Source organism: Puntigrus tetrazona, chromosome 4 (assembly GCF_018831695.1).
Source record: "Puntigrus tetrazona isolate hp1 chromosome 4, ASM1883169v1, whole genome shotgun sequence".
Taxonomy (NCBI): domain Eukaryota; kingdom Metazoa; phylum Chordata; class Actinopteri; order Cypriniformes; family Cyprinidae; genus Puntigrus; species Puntigrus tetrazona.
The window spans coordinates 1,634,662-1,654,945 of NC_056702.1; the positions used below are offsets into that span (position 1 = coordinate 1,634,662).

At 38.3% G+C, this 20,284-nt stretch overlaps 2 protein-coding genes across 6 annotated transcripts; one reads left to right on the forward strand and one right to left on the reverse strand.

Annotated features, from left to right (window-relative positions):
• The first annotated feature begins 515 nt into the window (after nucleotides 1-515).
• Nucleotides 516-19,098, forward strand: snap91b (synaptosome associated protein 91b). Of its 5 annotated transcripts, XM_043236313.1 has the most exons (24): nucleotides 516-1,431; nucleotides 4,015-4,157; nucleotides 4,265-4,340; nucleotides 4,500-4,602; nucleotides 4,869-4,962; nucleotides 5,231-5,342; nucleotides 5,426-5,532; nucleotides 5,620-5,661; nucleotides 6,531-6,592; nucleotides 6,785-6,790; nucleotides 6,885-6,897; nucleotides 6,980-7,098; nucleotides 7,206-7,282; nucleotides 8,147-8,161; nucleotides 9,513-9,677; nucleotides 10,638-10,736; nucleotides 12,442-12,513; nucleotides 14,875-14,994; nucleotides 15,277-15,301; nucleotides 15,420-15,486; nucleotides 16,407-16,460; nucleotides 16,538-16,633; nucleotides 16,728-16,827; nucleotides 17,144-19,098. In XM_043236313.1, the coding sequence occupies exons 1-23, from the start codon at nucleotides 1,302-1,304 to the stop codon at nucleotides 16,812-16,814; spliced, it is 1,884 nt and encodes a 627-aa protein (XP_043092248.1). In that variant the 5' UTR covers nucleotides 516-1,301; the 3' UTR covers nucleotides 16,815-16,827; nucleotides 17,144-19,098. The 5 variants fall into 5 exon arrangements, with proteins under 5 accessions (XP_043092248.1, XP_043092243.1, XP_043092244.1 ...); XM_043236308.1 differs by lacking the exon at nucleotides 16,407-16,460 and having other exon boundaries at nucleotides 518-1,431; XM_043236309.1 differs by lacking the exon at nucleotides 16,407-16,460 and having other exon boundaries at nucleotides 519-1,431; nucleotides 15,420-15,456.
• Nucleotides 18,937-20,165, reverse strand: ccdc167 (coiled-coil domain containing 167). Its single transcript, XM_043236318.1, has 4 exons — nucleotides 20,029-20,165; nucleotides 19,860-19,954; nucleotides 19,712-19,764; nucleotides 18,937-19,486 (listed from the first exon to the last, which is right to left on the reverse strand). Exons 1-4 carry the CDS (start codon nucleotides 20,077-20,079, stop codon nucleotides 19,383-19,385), a joined length of 303 nt encoding a protein of 100 aa, XP_043092253.1. The 5' UTR covers nucleotides 20,080-20,165; the 3' UTR covers nucleotides 18,937-19,382.
• Between the last annotated feature and the right edge of the window lie 119 nt (nucleotides 20,166-20,284).

Below are 20,284 nucleotides of genomic sequence, written 5' to 3' on the forward strand. Positions count from 1 at the left end.
GATACTGCATTCTGTCCCCTGGGCCGTGTGAGAAAAATCTCAGATCAGAAATAAGTTTAAGATAAGTGCATTCACTGGTAGATTTACAAACATTGTTTCTCTGATTAATCGGTATACAAGATAAACTTCAAAAGGGCTAGGTTCTTTGTTGTGGCAGTTTAAAAGTCTATATGAGAAATCAATAGAGTTGAATTGCCTCCACCTAGTGGTCGAATGATGAAGCTACTGTTTTCCCATTCAGTCTCTAAAGGTTTAGAGAAGTTGCACATGCAGCGTAGCATGCTGTTACACATTAGGCATCCATAACCGCATCTTGTACGTAGCCTAATCGCAGAGCACATAAAAAAGCAATAAAAGTCCAAAAGTATAATATAATTCTGAGGCATCTACACATTACGCGACAATTTTACTGCCGCCTGTTAACCCAGTATCACTGAAAGCTCGTGACAGAAAATCTACCTCTGCAGACAGATGAACCGTGAACGCGCACAGACCCCTTAAAGGCGCGTGACAGAGTGACGCCGCTTCCCTTTAAGAGTCCGGTATGCGTCACCTGACCAGGTCCACCGACCACCGACGAGGCAGGACTGTAACCTGCATTACTAGAAAAATAAGCAACTAAATAGCTAAGATCCACACGATATAGCACTGAAACGCGAAACACACTTGTCTTCAACCTCCCGCCATTGAAACGACTGGAAAGAGACACGTCATCATCACCATCATCCTCCGACCGGACTCGAAGGACACACGGGCTGCGACCGAATATCACCGAGGCTCCGGAATCCCGAACAGCTTTATAGTAGAGGATTAATCGACGGAGCGTTTGTAAAACTCGTTTTTAGGTGTTTGTTTAATTCATTACGTCGTAAAAAGAACCGGTTCGTCGCAAAACGCTCTGTAATTTCTGTTAGATGGGGTTTCGATACGTATGATAACCAAAGGTGACGTTTTAACGTATTAATTTGACCATTTATTTCACACGAGAGCCAGAAAACAGCTCGTCGTAGGGCGTTACGTAATAGAGGCATTATCCAGGGTGCTGAAACCAACCCATGCTAGACGCCTACGAGGGATTTTTTTAACGGTTCAGTTGAGAACATATATATATATTTTTTGCTTTTAAAAACGCAAATTCATCCGATCCGCCTGGAAACCGAAACGAGGAATTGACATTGACAGATTCGAGAGAGCCACCTTGGATTCCGTGTCTTTTTTTGTCGGCGAATATCATATGCATTTCGTCTGTCCTTCCCCCTGAAGTTGATTCTTGAGGTGGTTGTCGACGCTACCGGGAGAAAATGTCGGGACAGACTCTGACGGATCGCATCGCCGCGGCGCAGTACCAGCTCACCGGATCCGATGTGGCTCGTGCCGTTTGCAAAGCCACCACGCACGAGGTGATGGCGCCCAAGAAGAAGCACCTGGATTGTAAGTGAGACATTTTCCTAAGACCTGGCGCTGTCCAGTTCAGCACCACAGTTCAACGCGTACAATAACGAAGCTGTGTTTACCGTGCAATTAGCACAGCGTTCTGCATTATGCATGCTTTGCACTCAGCGAGGTTGTTTGCTACCAGTTGCAATTCTGTAAATGGAAAACATGCCTTTTAAGGGTGCATTTTATATACAGTAAGGAGCTTAGTGTGTGAAGCTGATTGAAGGCAAATTGACAGCGCAGAACATACCCTGAGGTATCTTTATGTGGGTGGCTTGTCTCAAGCTGTGAAGACAGAAGGAAATCAACTGCATTCGGACAGGACAGAGAGGCTACAAAGCATCTTCATGTCGGCCTCGAGCTCTGTGTCCTGCAGGAGAAGGCCTTCTGAATTATAAATCGATCAGCTAAAGCATGCATGTATTATTTACAAAGCCAAAGGTGAGGACACTGGTATGCAAGCAGAGGAATTAAAAGCCTCGTGTGTGTGAATATCAGCGATCCATTCATCAGGGAATCATACATGATGCTTAAGATGTTTCCTGATATCACAGGCCACTTAGGCTCTTCTGAAATCCATTTGGTCACAGTTTAGCACTTGTGGAAAGATGCACTGTTCGTTGCACAGAAACAAACTAATTCTACTTCAGTAGTGTTAAGTGTTAGTGACAAAGAAATGTGTTTGATGAGTTTTTGTCTCATTACTTCCGTCATTTTTTTGTTGAATTGGAAGGCGTGAGGGGTGTTGGTGAGGTTGTCATGGAAACTGAAGTGGATTATTAGGGAAGGGGGAGGAGTGAGTGACATCATGATGACATGCTATCAGTTTGCACAAGTGGGTCTTCATTTTAAAACAGATAGGCTTCATTTGCTTTGAATTGAATAATAATTAATTTACTTTAAATTTATTTAATTTAGGAAGCCCTCCGTAGTGAATGGGTGCCTTCAAAAAATAAAAAATAAAACAGCTGCTAAAAACACCATAATAATACACAAGTAATCTATACCACTCTAGTCCAACAATTAACATCTTATGAGTGAAAAGCTGGATATTTGTAAGAAATATATGTATTAAAAAATATGTATTATGATGGATTTTTTTCTTACAAACATGCAGATTATTATACTTCACAATATGTTAATTGATACATATTAATTGTTGCAGGTTGTTAGGCTTTTCTATCAGTGTTGCTGTAAATATTAATTTTTAATAGTAAAATGCTGTTTATTTTTATATGAATGCAATGTTGTATTTTTTGTATTATATTTGGCGGGGTTGATAAGTTTGATGTTGCACCATATATAGTAGAAATGAGACCCAAGCAGCCATTTAGACATGTGCTCACATTAATGAGGCCTAGCAAATGACTGCATGTGTGTGTGTGTGTGTGTGTGTGTGTTTGCAATGTGTCTGTATTTACACTGCCTGTAATCCGGTCACATGAAGCACGGCGTCTTGAGCAATTCCATAATCCCAGTGAGCTGCACCTGCTCACATTTTCATAACAGCTAAATGTACAGGGAGCGCTGTTTCATACTTCAATATATTATGACATTATATAGCAACATATTGCACTAGTGCTGACACACTGTATCTCAGTGTGTGTTTTAATCTGAACTATTATTGGCTTCTTAACTCCACTGCAGTGTGTTCTCTAGCAGCCATGACTAACATATTGGCACCCTAAGCACATGTTATATGGTATTTAAGACAAGCTCAGAAGAAGAAGATTTCAGGGTCATATTGCACACCAAATCAAAATACAGAAAAAAATATTTACATTTTGATTAAAGTAAATGAATCCTGTTTAAATACTATAAATATTTTTGTTCAATATTGTCATGACTATTAAACACATTTTTCTCCAAACCTCCCGATGCTGATTTTGTACTGAGTACAGTATTGAGTACAGTATTGAGAATTTAAGGATAATCCCCACTGAGAATAATAACTTTGTTGCTTGATGCTAAAAAAAAAAAAAAAGAAAGAAATATATAGAAATGTTTTAAAACGTAAAATGTAACCTGGACATGTTTTCATGTGTTTATCCATTTTTCAGTTCTTTTTTTTTGGTCCCATTTGACTGGAAGCTGATATTGTATCAGACAAAAAAGTGAATGTGTGTGGTCGTGTGTGTGGTTAATTATTGAAGGGACTTTATTTAGACCTGTCAAGTATGATTACCTTCACACTCCATGTACAGTATGTTTCCGAACGTTAATTTCTACTGAATCTGGAAAGATAGATTTTCATGACACACATTTGATTTCCTTAGATTTTGTTCAAAAAGCAAATACTGAATGACCTCAATCTCTCTGTCTAGAACAGGTCTTTCATTATTTCCCTCATGCATTCCACTACATGCAGTATGTTGTTGCATGCAAGAAAAATGCTCAGTCATATTGTTATTTATCTCCGTGGGGCTGTTTCTTGCTTCAGTAATGCAATTGCGGATATGAATTTTCCCCTTGAGAATCTGTCTGTTGGTTCAATATTTATAAAGCTCTCAAAGATCTTAATCTACATTGCAGTACATACTGCTGTAGTGGTAAATGTGTGTTTTTTTGTGTGTGCAGATCTGATCTCAGCCACCAATGAGACAAATGTGAACATCCCCCAGATGGCTGACACACTATTTGAAAGAGCCACTAATGCCAGCTGGGTGGTCGTGTTTAAAGCTCTAACCACGACCCACCATATCTGCATCTATGGCAATGAGGTGAGGTGCTACTTGCTGATTAATCTTCTCCTTTTAGTCAAACTGTTAATATTGAAACTGACAGATACCCAATACTAAAATACTATGGTCTTTTGTGTTCCCTGCAGAGATTCATCCAGTATTTGGCCTCAAGGACTTCCCTGTTTAATCTCAGCAACTTTATTGACAAAACTGGCTCCCATGGTAAGTTTCTGTACATTTGTGTGTGATTTAAATGAATGAAGTTAGATTTGATTTGAAATCCTTTAATCAGTAACATGTTTAGCCAGTCTATAAAAGTAAATTGTTTGAAATTGTATGTTTATGGCTGCTAAGTGCTGGTTTTTCTTTTCTGTCTACAAGGCTATGACATGTCTACATTCATCAGACGATATGCACGGTACTTAAATGAAAAGGCATATGCTTACCGTGCAATGGCCTTTGACTTCACTCGAGTCAAGAAGGGGTAGGTCGATGGATTCTGGGATTAGAAGGACACATTGGCAACACTTATACACTGTTTGCTCCAAGTAATGAAATATTATGTCAGAGTGCATTTTTAATAGCATGTTGTTTGCATGCATGAAGGTAAGAAACACTAGAAGGGACTGTCATCTCTGTTTGAGAGAATGAAAGGATGGTTTCACAGGATTCATAAAGTATAAGCAATCTTGCTTATGTATTGTGTGTGTCTGTGTGTGTGTGTCTGTGTGTGTGTGTGCGTTCACACAGAGCTGACGGAGTGATGAGGACTATGGCTCCTGACAAGCTTTTGAAGGCCATGCCTGCCCTTCAGACACAAGTAGACACACTGCTGGAGTTTGATGTGAGTAACATCTCCCACAACATCTGGGACTTTCTGTCTGAGGCAGAAGAAGAACATTTAAGATTGATCAGCCTATTGTTGTAGTCTTAATGATTGTGGTTTGCCCACTGATTTAGTTTTTCAATGGTTTGTTGTCTTGATTGTATTTTTTTCAAAATACTTTATCATTATTTGGTCAGGAACAGAAGGTCAAACTCTATTTTATTGTTCACATTACTGTTTTAAATGTCCTCTTTTGTTTTTTCTCTTCCCTTCACCATTTTTTCAGGTTCATCCTAAAGACTTGAACAACGGCATCATAAATGCAGCATTCATGCTTCTCTTTAAGGATCTGATAAAACTCTTCGCCTCCTACAATGATGGCATCATCAATTTATTAGGTATGTGATAACCTATTGTTTTATTTCAAACTCTGAAAAATCTCTGTTCGTCCCCTGAAACCGGTCTGTTTTTAATTATACAGAGAAATATTTCAAAATGAAGAAGTCTGAGTGCAAGGATTCTCTGGACATTTATAAGAAATTTCTGACCCGGGTGACCAAAATTGCAGAGTTCATGAAAATTGCAGAGGTAAGGCCAAATGCCAAAAGAGATGTTTTCTTAAATATTTGGATAAAATGTAAATTCACAGTATTTTTTATTGTGTTTCTGTTGCAGCAAGTAGGAGTGGATAAGAATGACATCCCTGACATCTCTTATGTAAGTCAGCCACTTGAAAGAAACATTTGTTTTTTCATGCTGGTACTTTTCTAGTTCTTAATTAATATTAGAATCAGGTCAAGTATTGATTTCTTGATGTCAACAGCTTATAGCATGGAAAGAATCTAACAACCTTTTAAAACAATAAAGTAAAGCTGGTGTGAGTTTCAAAGAGCTTTTCATCCATCCTAACCAAGAGTCATTATCAAAACGCCTTCCCGTGGGGATTCCCAGTGTTTGCACCCCCGCGTAGTTGCAGACCTGGCAGATTCAGACAATGAAGACTGTCCTTTTAAAGACTGCTGCAACGAAGAGCCGGTAACCATGGGAACTGAAATGGGACACAATATGCAACTCAGTGCATTGCTTTTACCTGCTTGTAAAGAACCCCTTCCTGACTGGGCTTGTCACAAAACAAATGCGGTTACTGGATATTTTATAGCAATAATAAGAAACTCATACTGTTGTCTTCTGTGAAGCTGCTTTATAGCTAAAATAAGCTAATTTTGCAACATTTACACTGTTATTTACCTGCTTCAGTCATGCTATGCAAGTGACTTTTTTGACATGAATTTCTCTCTAAAACCAAGAGCTCACATCATAATTAGCCTTTTGTTCTGAAGCTGAGGAAAGCAATGCACTGAAGTCCAATTCTTTCCCACAGTTTGAGCTTTGAGCTGATTTTGCAGTGCTGTGAGGAGTGTTTTGGATAAAGTTTTTCACCGGGTTTTGATGTGGTGTTTAATTGTTTGAATTTGGCGTGGAGATGTCAAAATCAAAAATGCCCAGATGCTATGATTTTTGTACTGTCTTCACACTGTCTTCCTTTTCTCATCATATGTGTGTGTGTTTTATTCTGCTGTCCTCAGGCTCCCAGCAGTATTCTGGAGTCTCTAGAGGCACATATGAACAGTCTAGAGGGCAAGAAAGGGTACGAGATCCCTGAACTCATTCTAAATCATTCTCAATGGCAAACGGGAAATAACTCAAAGTACACTGAATGTTGCATGCTAAATTTGATAGAAACGTGAGGGAGGCACATAGCTATGACTTGTCTCTTTAAAGCCTATAAATATTAATCCTAATATATGTTCTTTTCCTCCTCCCACAATGGTTTGTTCAGGGAAGGGTGAGTATGTTTCAAGTAATTATTTTTAATCAGTCATATTGTTTAAAAAATAAAATCATCTGTTCACTTCTATCTCATTTCTTGTGTCCTTCAGGTCACCCACAAAAGTAAGCAGGAATTTTTATGGTTTTATTTTTTTTTTTATATCACATGCAAGCGCTCAACATGTTGCTCTGTGTTATGTTTTAGGGATCACCCACCAATAACGTGTCTCCAACCTCCACACCCGCCAAATCAGCCGCTGCCGTCCCTACTTTGGAGCCGCCACGTGCTGAGGCCGCGCCTGCTGCCGCTGAAACTGCCACAGAGTGAGTGACCCACGTAACCAGACTTCCTATATGACAAAATGCTAAATAGAACAACAGATAATATCAGAATGTGCTGCTTTCATAAGAGTTTGTCTGTCTCACTGTAGTTCTCTGCTGGATCTGGATCCGTTGTCTTCCTCTGGACCTTCTACAGGAGCATCAGCTGCTCCCACATCTTGGGGAGGTATAATACAAACAAACCAGTGTTGTTATTGTTCTACAGATCTAAAGAGCTGAAAAAAATAAAAGACAAACATTCAAAAAGCATAAAGTAAATGTAAATTGCCTTGGATGTAGACACTAATAATAATGACAAAAATTACTACAAGTAAAATTAAATTTAAATTGAAAGAATGTGTAAAAAATTTAAATAAAAAGTCATTTAAAATCTTACTAAAAACAAGAGTAATATACGAATAATACTAAATAGAATTTGACCCAAATCTGTGAATTTCAAGGACAAACCCAAAAATGCTAATTAAAAAAATGTTCTGAGTAAACTTAGACACATGGCTTTGCTGCAGTCAGACTCAAAGATGTTGGAGTATCTGTGCCAGCATGCTCAAATTGGGTTACTTTAATATGAAACCATAAAATATTTACAATAACTTCGTATGATCTTATAAACATAAAACATCATTCACAACCTATTTCACTTCCATAATGTGACATATTTTAAAGTGAAACGGGTCATCCAGCAAGAAAAAACTGACTAAATTAATCAGACCGATTTAATAATGAAAGTATCAGCCATAAAGATTGCATTACAATTAGGTAAAAAAAATATGATTTAATATGCACCAGTGAGTTATTCACAGTTTTGTTAATAGTATATTAAATCTATTTGATTTAACACTGATCCATTATAAAACCAAACTAGCCACAAACCCAAAGTAAGGTGAAAAACTGCCCTTGGTAGTAATCCTTTAACTCATAAGCATTCTAAATTAAAGCATATGTTTTATATTGCAAACTCTTAATGAACATTTGACTTGAGCTAATTTGAAATATCTTTTTTCTTTTCTGTCATGGGCTGCTATCACATCAGATCTGCTGGGCTCAGGTAAGCGCTACTGCCCTTTTATTTTATGTTAAATAAGTGTTTTCATCTGATTTGATGTTAAATGTCTCATTCACTTTACATTCCTATACAAAATCTTAAGACCAGGGGAAACATTACAAGTATTCATATTTCACACTGGTGGATCATAACCAGGTTGCTTCAAAATGCCAATAGAAGAGACAAAGAATCAAGAGACAAAAAATATGTTCTTCAGGCAGTAACACTGTCATGATTTCTTGAAGTCTTCCTGTCTTTGAGTGTGTCAGGAATACTGAGGTGCAGAAGCAAGTGCTCTCAGAACACGCTATCACTGCTGAGGTTAAACTCAGTAAAACGTTCAATTCACAAAGATCCTGAGAGTGATGGGACAAAAAAAAGAGAAGTTGTAGAACCAAAAAAAAAATTAGTGGGACACACAGGATCCAAAAGTGCAAGCTTATTCTCCTAGAAAAAGTCCTTGAAGGACCCAGTCGTTACCGCTCAGACATGGTCCTCAGTCGAGAGGCATGCCCTTGCAACATGTCCACATACTTCACTGCCATTTGACGTTCCTGTGCAACTTGTAGATTCATTATCCCATTGATGGAAAAAGCACACTAGATCATGATTGGACCGTGTAGAAAACATCTTCAGTGGGATCTCTTTTTAATGCCAGTAACATTGGAAGCCAACAGGACTGTCCAGGCTAAATCTTTCTCATCAGAGAATAATTTTTTTTCCCACCTTTTGATATCCCATGTTTGGTGCTCTCTTGCAAATTACAAACAGGCACGTTGTGTCATTGGAGGAGACGTGGCCTTTAAAGACGTTTTCTTTTCTTGAAACCCTTCTCTGATAGATGTCACAGATGCCGTTTTATGGTTATTAGGCCGCAGTCAGCATCAGTACGAGTCATATTTTTGTGCAGATTTTAACTCTGTGGTCTTAATCTTTTGATCAGTTGATGAACAGCCTGCAGTTTTTTAATAAATTGCCTATTTTAAATTTTTTGTCTCCTGGTCCTGTTTTTGGCCTTTTAAAGCAGTACCTGGTTGTGATCCACCAGCATGAAATATGAATACTTGTAATGTGTCTATTGATCTTAAGATTTTGTTCAGGAGTGTATTAAACATTTTAAACGTTTGTTATAGTTCATCTGGAGAATTGAAATTAGAGTATGACAGTCCTAATTATGACAAACCTAGTCTCCTAAAGCCCACTTAACATCTCTGTGTCAATCCCTCAGTCTTTGCTCAGTAGAATCTCTCTCTCTCTCTTTCTTTTGCTCTTACCCTCTTCTTTGGTTCCTTTCCTGGTTATTTGTTGATTTACGTTGTGTTCACATTGGTCCCCTGGGGGCGTGGCTATGCAGAGATAGGCTCCCTTACTACAGAGACTCTCCTTCCTGACCCAACCCCTGCCGTAGACTCCAACTCCTCAGCCACGCCCACCACCACAGCCGCTGAGGCAGCCGTTTCTTTGGCTCCTCCTTCTTCTGCTGCCGGTGCTTCCTCCGGCTCAGCTGATCTCCTCGGAGGTCAGTAGTGAGGTTTCTTCCTTATGAAGAGTTTTCTTGGGGAAAAGGCTGTGCCACATTCTGAAACAGAGGAAGAAAATCAAAGATTAGATCGAAATCACAGTTTGTGCTTCATTTGTGAAGTCTGTAGCCACCATTGCTCCTCCATATGTGTCCGTAGTAGAAATCTAGAGCTTCTCATTTCCTTTTTTACTTCATATCTTTCATGCTACACTTCTGCATGTGACATTCATTAGCTATCATTTATGTATTAAAATTACATATGAATTCCAATCATTTGATTATTTTTGTGTACATTTGCAGACAGTAAGGTTAATCAGGTTTTCATTACAGTTTTAAATTCAACAACTGCAAATATTGAAAATGGACCCATTTTATTTTCTAAAACATGTAAAATGGGTAGTTTTCATATATTATTATCACGTTTATTAATAAAAGTGTGCAAGACAAAAGCTGTGTACCAATTCAGGGGCTGCATGCTTAGATGAACCCACCTGTTTAAATATGTTCACCATGGTCCATTTACATACATAAACTGTCTATAAAATTACATCTTGGTAAAGTCATCATTTGAATCACTTTAAAGTGTCACATTGTGAAATTAGATAATCAAGCGAGTTGAAACTCAATACTTATTTAAGTGTAGCTCTGTTTTAAAAATATTCTTTGGATAGTTTGTGTTGCATTGTTATATCCTTTGTGGTCTGAGAAACGAAAGGCGATTTTCTAAGCACAAGCAAAATGGCAGTCTTCGCCACACTGCTATGGCACATTCAGTCTTGGTATGCAGCCTCTGAAGGATATAGCCAATGAATTGGGCTACAGCTTTATTATAAATGCAAAACAACTTTTCATTTGAGTCTATTGTTTCTCTCTTTCTACGCTATTTTCTATTTCCACTTCTTCCTTTCCTCCTTTTCTTTGGCTATTATACATCATCCCTGATGCACGGTACTCCAGATGTGTTTGCGGCACCTGCGGCTGAAACAGCTGCTAGTGCAGAAGGTGGGGCTGCAGCAACCACACCCACCCCTGCTGCCGACGGCACAGCACCAACCGGTGGGTGACAACAGTTCACGTGCATATATGTGTATGTGAGATTGTCAGTAAATGAAGGGTGAGAGAGTATGCACTTGCTTTTGAATGTTTCATTTACCGGTTTGGAGAACCTCACAGAGCCTCTTGTGCAGGCTCTGCTCCTAATGAAGCCTCCTCTGGTCAGTGTTGAGTTTCTGGATTGGCATTGGTGTTGCCATGGAGATTGTTATCTATGTTGCTAGGGCAATAGTCTTTGAACAATGAAGTTCTGTTCTCCAGGAGCCACAAAACCTTTTCCAACTCCTTCATTCTTTCTTCTCTGGAATTTTATCCTCAGGACAACTTTATGTTATAGTCTTTTAGATCCTGGAAGATGTTTTTGAGTGTTCATCCTCTTTTCCCGGTAGATCCCTTCACTCCAGCGGCTGGTACTGCTGATAACTCTCATGAGTTGGACCTGTTCTCCATGCAGCCAGTAGATGACAGTAACTCTCTCTTTAGCTCAGTGGCACCCAACACTGTCCAGGCATCTGTCTCCACAACCACCAGCACTGTAGCCCCCGCTGCTCCCCCAGCCCCAACGATAGACCTATTTGCTGGTATTTGATTTTTCGGTGGACTGTACCTTAAAATGAAGTATTTGTTTCAGTGTAAAGCATAAATTAAACTTTTTAATGTAGTTAGCCATTACACTGGAACATTTATAAGGTGTCTTTAAGTTTGGTTTATTTGTTTTTTTTGGTATTCTGTACTTGAATTAGTTTGGTATGTGTTGTGTATTAACATTATTTATGTTTACGCCTACAAATGTTGTCTTGTTTTAAGGTTTTTTTGATCCCATGCCAGACTCATCTGTTCCCAAAACAGACCCAAACCCCAGTCTAGACCTGTTTTCAGCAGGTACATACTACAGTAAATCCATCCACTTATTCATTGCCTTGCTTGTGCTTTGCTTTTTTCTGTCCTTGACTGCTCAAGGTGAGCCAAATTTGCTTCTCTCCTGGGGCAGCCGAAGGAACTGTCTGTCCAACAGACTGATTTCTCTCAGTCCCTTAGGCCTTCTTTCACTTCTTAATCATTCCCAATCCTTTCTATGTTTCTCTTGAAACATCTCCACGAGCCATTAGTTACATTATCCCCACTTATAAACCTTTCTATTTTCACTTCTACCCTTGGGCTTTATCTCATAAACCTGTCTTCATCTATGAAGGAAACCGGCTCTGTTTTTGGCCTAAAACTAATGCATTTACGGCTCCTGGTTTACACAGTTGCATTTCTCTTCAGATACTGAATGTTAAACAGCAGGATTTTAAGTGTGAACTAAACCCGTTCCTGTGCTCCAGATGTGTTTCGTCCTCCTGCCGCTGCTCTTTCGGCCCCCATGAGCTGGCCAGACAGCGGAGCAAATCTGGACCTGTTTGGGGGTTGGTAACTACCCAGTGTGCATGCTGGGGGTTTGATTTGCATGTCTTGACCAGATGGTTGCTGTGGATTCTGTTAAAAGCTGATGGTTGATGGACCAGGAGATTTCCTGAGCTGACCAGTCAAAAGGCTTTAATGAGGTGTATGTGTGTGCTTTTGTGCGAGTTTGTTTCTATTTCTGGCTAATATTTATGTGTGATACACACACTCTCCCTCTTTCTCTTTTTGTCTGGGGTTATTTCTCAGAGTACTGGCTTTGGCTCACTTTAAACTTTTTTACCCATATGCTGCATGGATGGATCAGAATCTGCAGGTGCTGGAGAGGCCAAACCAGCTGCCCCAGCTGCAGCGGCTGCTGGAGGAGATCTGATGTCAGGTACATCACCTTGTGACTTACTTCCTTGTTCTTCATGTCATTTTCATTGCACTCTCAGAAAAACTACATCTTTGTACCTTACATACACCTAATTGGATACTTCAAAGGTATATGTTAGACCCTTTTGAAAGGTTTGTTTTTTTCTGAGAGTGTGCAACCAAATGTTTGTCAGTTGTTCAAAAAAGTAGTGGTTATAATCATCATAGTCCATAGCATGGAAATTGTAGCACTGTTATATACCCTTACGAAATACATATCAAAAATGCGATCTCAGTACTTTCTCATTAAAAGCCGTGAGAGTAGATGGAGAACAAATGGAGACTTATGCTTTAAGTCAGAATATAATTTTTTGTAGATATTATCTTATTACTAACAGTTTGTTAGTGTGTGTTTCATTTAAAATGTTTTCAACATGCAATGTTTAATCAAAATGTCATAGACAATCTTTTGTGTGATGTCCAATCATACAGTCTGCTTAAGCTCCACCCCTGCAAGATTACATTCATCTGCCACGCCCACATCTCAACATCCATTCAACAATCAGTGAATAGAACCACATCCCCATCCAACTACTTTTTTTCAGATAATTCATTGCAACCTGATGTACACCACATTATGGAAAAATATCTGTCACTGTGACTTGAACTTCTTTTTATCCACATTTTTAAAGACCTTTAATCAAGAGATCTCAATCTCTGTTCAGATTTGCCAATATACTAAAGTCTCCAATATACTGATTATATTCATGTTTGTCCAGTGAAACATAACTCTTTTTTTTTTTTACTTTCATAAACATTTCTGGGTACATGTCATTTTAATATAGCAGACACGTGTTTGATGTTCAGTGATTGTGTGTGTGTGCCGTTGTGGCATATCAAGTCTAGACACGTTACATCTCAGTTGTTTAGTGGTATTGATGTGTTGAGATGAGTTCAGTTTCTCTCATGCGTTGCATTTACATTCATCTCTGCTCTACATGGACTGAGAAAGTCTTCTTCCCAATACCTTGCTGCTTAATTCTGCTCTCTTTTCTCTCATTCACTCTCACTCTTTTGTGCTCATCTGACCTGTTTCTTCCGCTTCTTCGTCTTGATCATGTTCTTCTTCCATTTCTCCTTCCAATGTTTCAAACCCCCTCTCTTTACGATTTTTTTCTTCATTTTCCCTCTCTTTCCCTTCATCTGGCTCTTGGGTCATTGCTTGCTTCCTCCTGTGCTACTGGTGAGTTCTGATGCTCTTACACCAGCTGCAATCCTACAGTGCATTGCAGAATAGGGCTTTAGTGAATTCAACCGAAAGACTGCTAGCTAAGCTCTGAAGATTAGAAGATGGGTGGATTGGTGAATAAATTGATGTGTAGATGCTTTACGAAGATCTCTAGGCTGACATTCTGTGCAAAAGTACATTATGCAGATTTTGTTAAGTCTTTAGACTTACAACATATGCATAAGCAGTAGCGCATATCCATTTCAGTGGCCACATTAAGAGGTTATAGGAATCACACTGCACATGTAAGCAGTGCAGATTATTTTTTGATGAACTTAGTGTCCTGAATTTACCAGAAGACATGTTGTAAATGCACTAAACATATATATAGGCCTTTATGAAGGAGCAATATATAGTGGAGGAAGTTATTCACCCTTTGTTACTTGAAAAAGACTATATTAAGATTAGTAAATTAGTATGGATTTAACATGCTATCCTCCTCTTCTAACAGGTCATTATTTAAAGATATACTCAGTATTATTTAAGTATTATGCAATAATATTGTTTTTAATTAATATTTCGATTTTTTTATTTTATATATATATATATATATATATATATATATATATATATATATATATATATATATATATATATATATATATATATATATTAAATGTTGCTATTTAGGTTTAAGTTATTTCACTTTTAGTTTTAATTTCCAGCTGTTTAGCTGAACGTTTTCATATAACATTTATATTTTATTTTAGATTTATTGCAGTTAAAAATTTTTAACATTACATTTTAACAGTTAACCTTAAAAACCCAGTGTAGTAACCCAGAAATCACGTTATTTTCAGTATTTAGTTTATGGTGTCAATATAAAAAGAAAAAGCTCTTTGGTAGTACTATATTCTGCTTATCCATGCTGTGTGAAACAAGTCTTATACTTTAAATGATGAAAGTAATATTAGATGTTATGATGAATTGAAATGTTTAATGTGTCATGGCTTTGTGTGACTGTAGTCGATTACAGCGCTCAGCTTTAGACTTTTTTGTATTGGTTGCCATAGAGATACTGTATAAAGTTTGTTAAGCTCTCATTTTTTTTTTCAAGCTCACTATGTTTTTCTTACTCTTGACTCCTCTTTAAAGCTTTCGATGGATTGGGTGATGTGCTCATGCCAGCAATGGCTCCACAGGGAGCAGGGGCCACCTCACCGGTCAAACCCATGGGAGGAGATCTGGACTCAGCTATGGCCAACATGGCCAGCAGTACGTTCCTATCCACCTTTTACTTGGTGTACTCCACAATCATACAGTCTTAAAACTAAAGTCTCTTTATTGGCATCAAGAACTTTTGAATTTGTGGTTCTATGAAAAACCATCCACAGAATCTTTCAATCCCACGAAATGTTCTTTATAGTGGAAAAAGTTCTTCAGATTATTAAAGTGCTTTTCACACTAAGAAAAAAAAGATTAAAAAGATTAAAAATAGTTTTTCATGACACCAAAGCAAAATGTAAGATTATATATTTCTGTGTCTGTGCTTTGCAGATTTGGCAGTGGGGAACCAGAAACCGTAAGCTACAGTAACTTCCTACTCTCTATGTCACCATTTCACCATTTTCTTGCCCTCTTCAAATAAATATTTGTGTGCCTGTTCCTCCTTTATTCCTGTTTCTCTCTCTTCCTCTCAGGGGTGAAGCAGCTGGAGGGGCGAACTGGCAAGCGCAGGTACCCACCCCTAGCTGGGGCGTTGCCATGGTAAATGTTGTGTTGTTCTGTAGATGTGGAGCATGGGAGTGGAGTCGCATGGCTTTGAGCAGCATGGCGTGGAGCCAATCACATGCTTCCTATTTTCCCCGCCTCTCTCTGGGCTCCCTTCAGTTGAATAAACAGGACTAGAGAGGCAAAACTTTCTAATATATGAAACTTAGGGTTGAAATATTTAAAAATCAACTGTCTCTGAATGTTAGATTAAATGGACGTTTCAACCTTTAAATTCATAATTTTAATCTTATTTCCACTTGAATTTGTGCGCAGTGTGAACAAAGCCAAAAAGTAGCCTCAAGTTATGTCATATTTCAATATTAAAACGCATATTGCAGCAAAACCACAGAGAACCACACATTAAATGTGGGGGACAAAACAAATTAAGAATTAGTCCCCACAACTTAAATAAATTGTACGCTGTATTAATTAATAAATTAATTACTGGCTACAATTTACTATAAGGAGGGAACAAATTCTTAAATTGGGGCCACAATAAATATATATTTGTCCGTATATTTGCTATATATTTTGTTTGCTATATGTGTATAAAATTGGACATATTTCTATGTCCAATCTTATATAAAGAGATAATGCTGTATAGTTATTTAATATGAATATATCGGTAGGCTACATGACATCTTCAGATTTATTCTTGCTTTAGAGATGCAGACCTGTTTGGCTTGATAGCTGCTTCCTTCTCTGTTTCTTTTTTTATTGTACTACTAAACATATGTGCATGCACATACCTCACAAAACATTCAAATTCACACTTGCATCAGACTGGTAAACACCATCCCAGTGTGTATAGGTTCCCTCCTGTGTCTGTGTGTCGTAGAGTCATTTTGTTCAGGTGTTGTCCTGTTCTGTGTGGTTTGGTGCTAACCTTTCCCCCATCCCTCCCACCCGCTTAGACTTCCCCTCTCGGGGTCTGTCCTGTCATGGGATCCCCATCACCGTTTGGCATGGTAAGAGTGTGTGTTTATGTGTATGTGCGTGTGTGGAGGAGTGTGTGTCTCTTACTGTGTCTCTCTGTGACTCACAGCCCGGAGCAGGAGCCATGCCTGGCTCTCCAATGATGGCTGCGCAGCAACCGATGATGAGGCCACAGTTTCCCGCAGCAGGAGCCCCTGGACAACCGGTATTTCAGATAAACATGCAGTTTAATTGACTGATACAGTCATTTAGACAAGAATGCTTAGTGTGTAAATACATACTTAATTATTGCTCCTCAGATGTCTCCAGGAATGGCCCAGAGTCCCAGGAAGCCTCCTCCTCCTAAAGACCCTCTTGCTGACCTCAATATCAAAGACTTCATGTAGATGAGCAGCTGGTGTAAGTTTTACTACAGCTAGAGCAGATGTGTTTTTTCATCTGATGCATCTATTTTTTTAATATTCAGAATATAGTTGAAAATAGCCTGCTCGTAGAAACTTTTATGAAAGGCTGTAACGTCCAATCAGGATTTAAACAATATTCAATAGCTGTATAGTCAGTCTAGATTTGAGACTTCTCATACACACACATACATACATGTTTTTTAGAAAAAAAAATACTATTTCAGTCTTTCTATTTAAAATTTTCAATGCAATGTACTAGCATATATATCAGTGAATAATACCAAAATCTGTTTCTTTTTTCTCTGTTGCAGTTGTCACACTTATTGTGCAGCCCTGATGAATCAGACGTGTGTATTCTCTCTTCCGTTCATCACATTCAGGGACTCCAGTCCCTCCTTTTCTCTCTTTCCCTTCCCTTCCCTTCCCTTCCCTGTCTGTTGTTGTAGCACAAACCGTGAACGTGATTAAGTACATGTGTGTACGTGTGTTTGTATTTCAATGTTCTCAGTTACTTCAGATATATATATAAAAAAAAGTACTATGAAAAATGAGGAGAATGGCAGATGCATTCTTTAATGTGCATCTGCAGGTCTCTTAATGATAGATGTGCATTCATTTTTCCTGGCTCGCTTACCGTGGGAAATCAAATCAAAAGTGTGACGTTTTCTGTGGAAAATGGTTTTTTGCTGTGGTGAATATCACTGGGCCGGTCTGTGTCATCATCAGTCGAGTATTAGTCATCTTTTGACCACAGAATAACTTCTGTGGGAACAATATCAATGTATTACGAGTTAAGATAGTGTCTCACGCACTGTTTGTTTTTATCGATGCCCTGATTTTATTCTTTTTCGTATCTATCGATTGTGAGTTACATGCAACATGTGACTATTTGATGAAAATACATATGCATTTTAAAATATTTTAAAAGACAGATTGTTTTGAATATCCTTAGTCTTTATTTTGAGATAAAAAGTTTGAATATATTTTAGTTATGTCAGAAGTTTACTTTGCATACTACATGGCTAGTTAGTAATCCCATTTGTACAAATGTCTGTGTACATCACAAGGCACTGAGCCGATCGAGTCCTGCTAGTATGTACAATATAATATCGCAGCATGTAATTCCTCTGTTGTGCAAAGGGGACGCCAGTGAGCCAGATCAGATTCTATCAGCAGCAAGTTCACCTACATCCCAATCAACATGTCACGAATAGTTCAACCAAAAGTTACAATTTGCTTAAAACGTACTCACCCTCAGACCACTTAAAATGTGGGTGAGTTTGTTTCCTCATCAGAACAGATTTGGAATAATTTATCATTGCATCACTTGTTCACCAGTGGATCCTCTGCAGTGAATGGGTGCCATCGGAATGAGCTGATAAAGACATCACAAGAATCCACAAGTTATCCACACCGCTCCAGTCCATCAGTTAAAGTAAAGCAAAAACCTGTGTTTGTAAGGACCATCAACACAGCTTTAACTTCAAAATGTTGCTTTGGCAAAAATATTAGGTTTTCACCCATAAAATGGCTTTCTCCAGTGAAAGTCTGTATCAGGAGGGAAATATGCATGAATGAAACAACAGGTCTAAACAAATATGTTGGTGTATTTTAATGTGAGATGAAAAGGACCTTGTGGAGCACTGGTGGAAGCCCTTTTTTGGCTTTAAGCAATGGTTAAAATGCTTTAATCATGGATTTTCTTTCTTAAAAAAAATGCAGCTTTTCATTTCACAAGAAAAAACACATGTACTGGTGTGGATTACTTGTGGATTATTGTGATGTTTTTATTAGCTGTTTGAACTCTCATTCTGGCGGCACCCATTCACTACAGAGTAATAATAATGTAATCGAGTAATCATTATAGAGTAATCCAAGAATGAGCAAGTGATGTAATGCCACATTTCTTCTTCTGTTCTGATGAAGAACTCATCTCCATCTTGGATGGCCTCAGGGTGAGCAAATTCTCATTTTTCAAACAAACTATTTCTTTAAAATAGGACTGAATATACCTGGCTGCCTAGTGTTTTGTTGTATTGCAAGTGAGTGTGTTACCAATTCTATTTGCTACAAGTATCAAGGATATCAAAGGGACGACCGGCAGTTTCATGGGACAGTATTGCATTTTATTGATGGCTGTTTTTTTATTTCAACTGAACATTTTGTTGATAAATTTTATTTTTGGATGGAATAACACCCTCTGCCCCTCCCACCTTTGTGCATGTTAGTCCTGTTGAAATGCAATAAACAGTGATCTGGAGAGAAACATTTAGTCATTATTGGGTGAAGTGTTCCACAATGAGGATCATATAAACATGCATAATCCCATTTTTCTGTGTCTCTCTTATGCACAAGAATCTAATGTCTCTTTGTCACATGTCAAGCAAACTATAGAGTTGCAACAATCCAAGACATTGAGGCCAAGATGAAGATTAGACCAAACTCACAACCCCTGAACAAACTAGTGTTGCACACTGATGGGTATGAATGGATATCAGACTCCCCAAATCTCATTCTCTGACATTGTCTGGCTTTAGAGAAAAATACCTCTTAATATATAAATGTGTAGTAGAAAAGAGCGCTGATAGCTAACAGAGCGACCGAAAGCATCATATTCTTCCTGTTCTCTCCTCTCAGCACCTGCAGCTCCTTTTCTGAAGAATAAAATATAAAAGAGACTATCATATAAAGCTGCAATGCATAGTAAGGCAATTTATAAAAAAATCGGTTATAATTTTGCATGCTTCATAACAATTTTAAACAAATCCACAAATACATACACTAGGTATTAAGTAATGGCTAAATTGCTCAAATGACCCTGTGCACTTAATTTTCAATGCTCGATTGATGTATTTTGACATTCCATAAAACTGACTTACCATATTTCTGTATTCTTTCATTCAATACAGTCATCTCATCGTCCAGGGCCAGCCTGTAAGTACATGAAAAGACTCGTTGGCTGCGTTTCTGTATTAGGTTTTGATGCAAAATGTTGGCATAATCGGCTGTCGTATTTCGTTGTTTTACCTGTCGTTGTCTGAGAGCTGCTCTTTTCTCTGTCTGAATTCTGCCCTCTCCAGGCTGTTTTTACAGTGTAATTTTCGCTCTTCAACGCGGTCAATCTAAAAGGCATCAAACAATGAGCATCCTATTTCAGAACGGCATACAATTTAACATCTATTAACGTGCCACTCACCTCGCTTGCAACACTTATTTTCTCTTTCTTTAAGGTTTTTGGTGTACCCATTTCGGAGGGCCTTAGAGCTTTTACTGAAGAGAAATCATGGGAATAGCAGATACTTCCGTACACAAATATTCACTTATTCTTCTGCGTGTCTCTCTCAGCCTGCTGCGAGTTCATACCGCCACCTGCTGTCGGAGCGGTGACATGTCATCCAACCACAAACACTTCAACGTTCATTTTACTACTATTACTAATTCATATTATATAT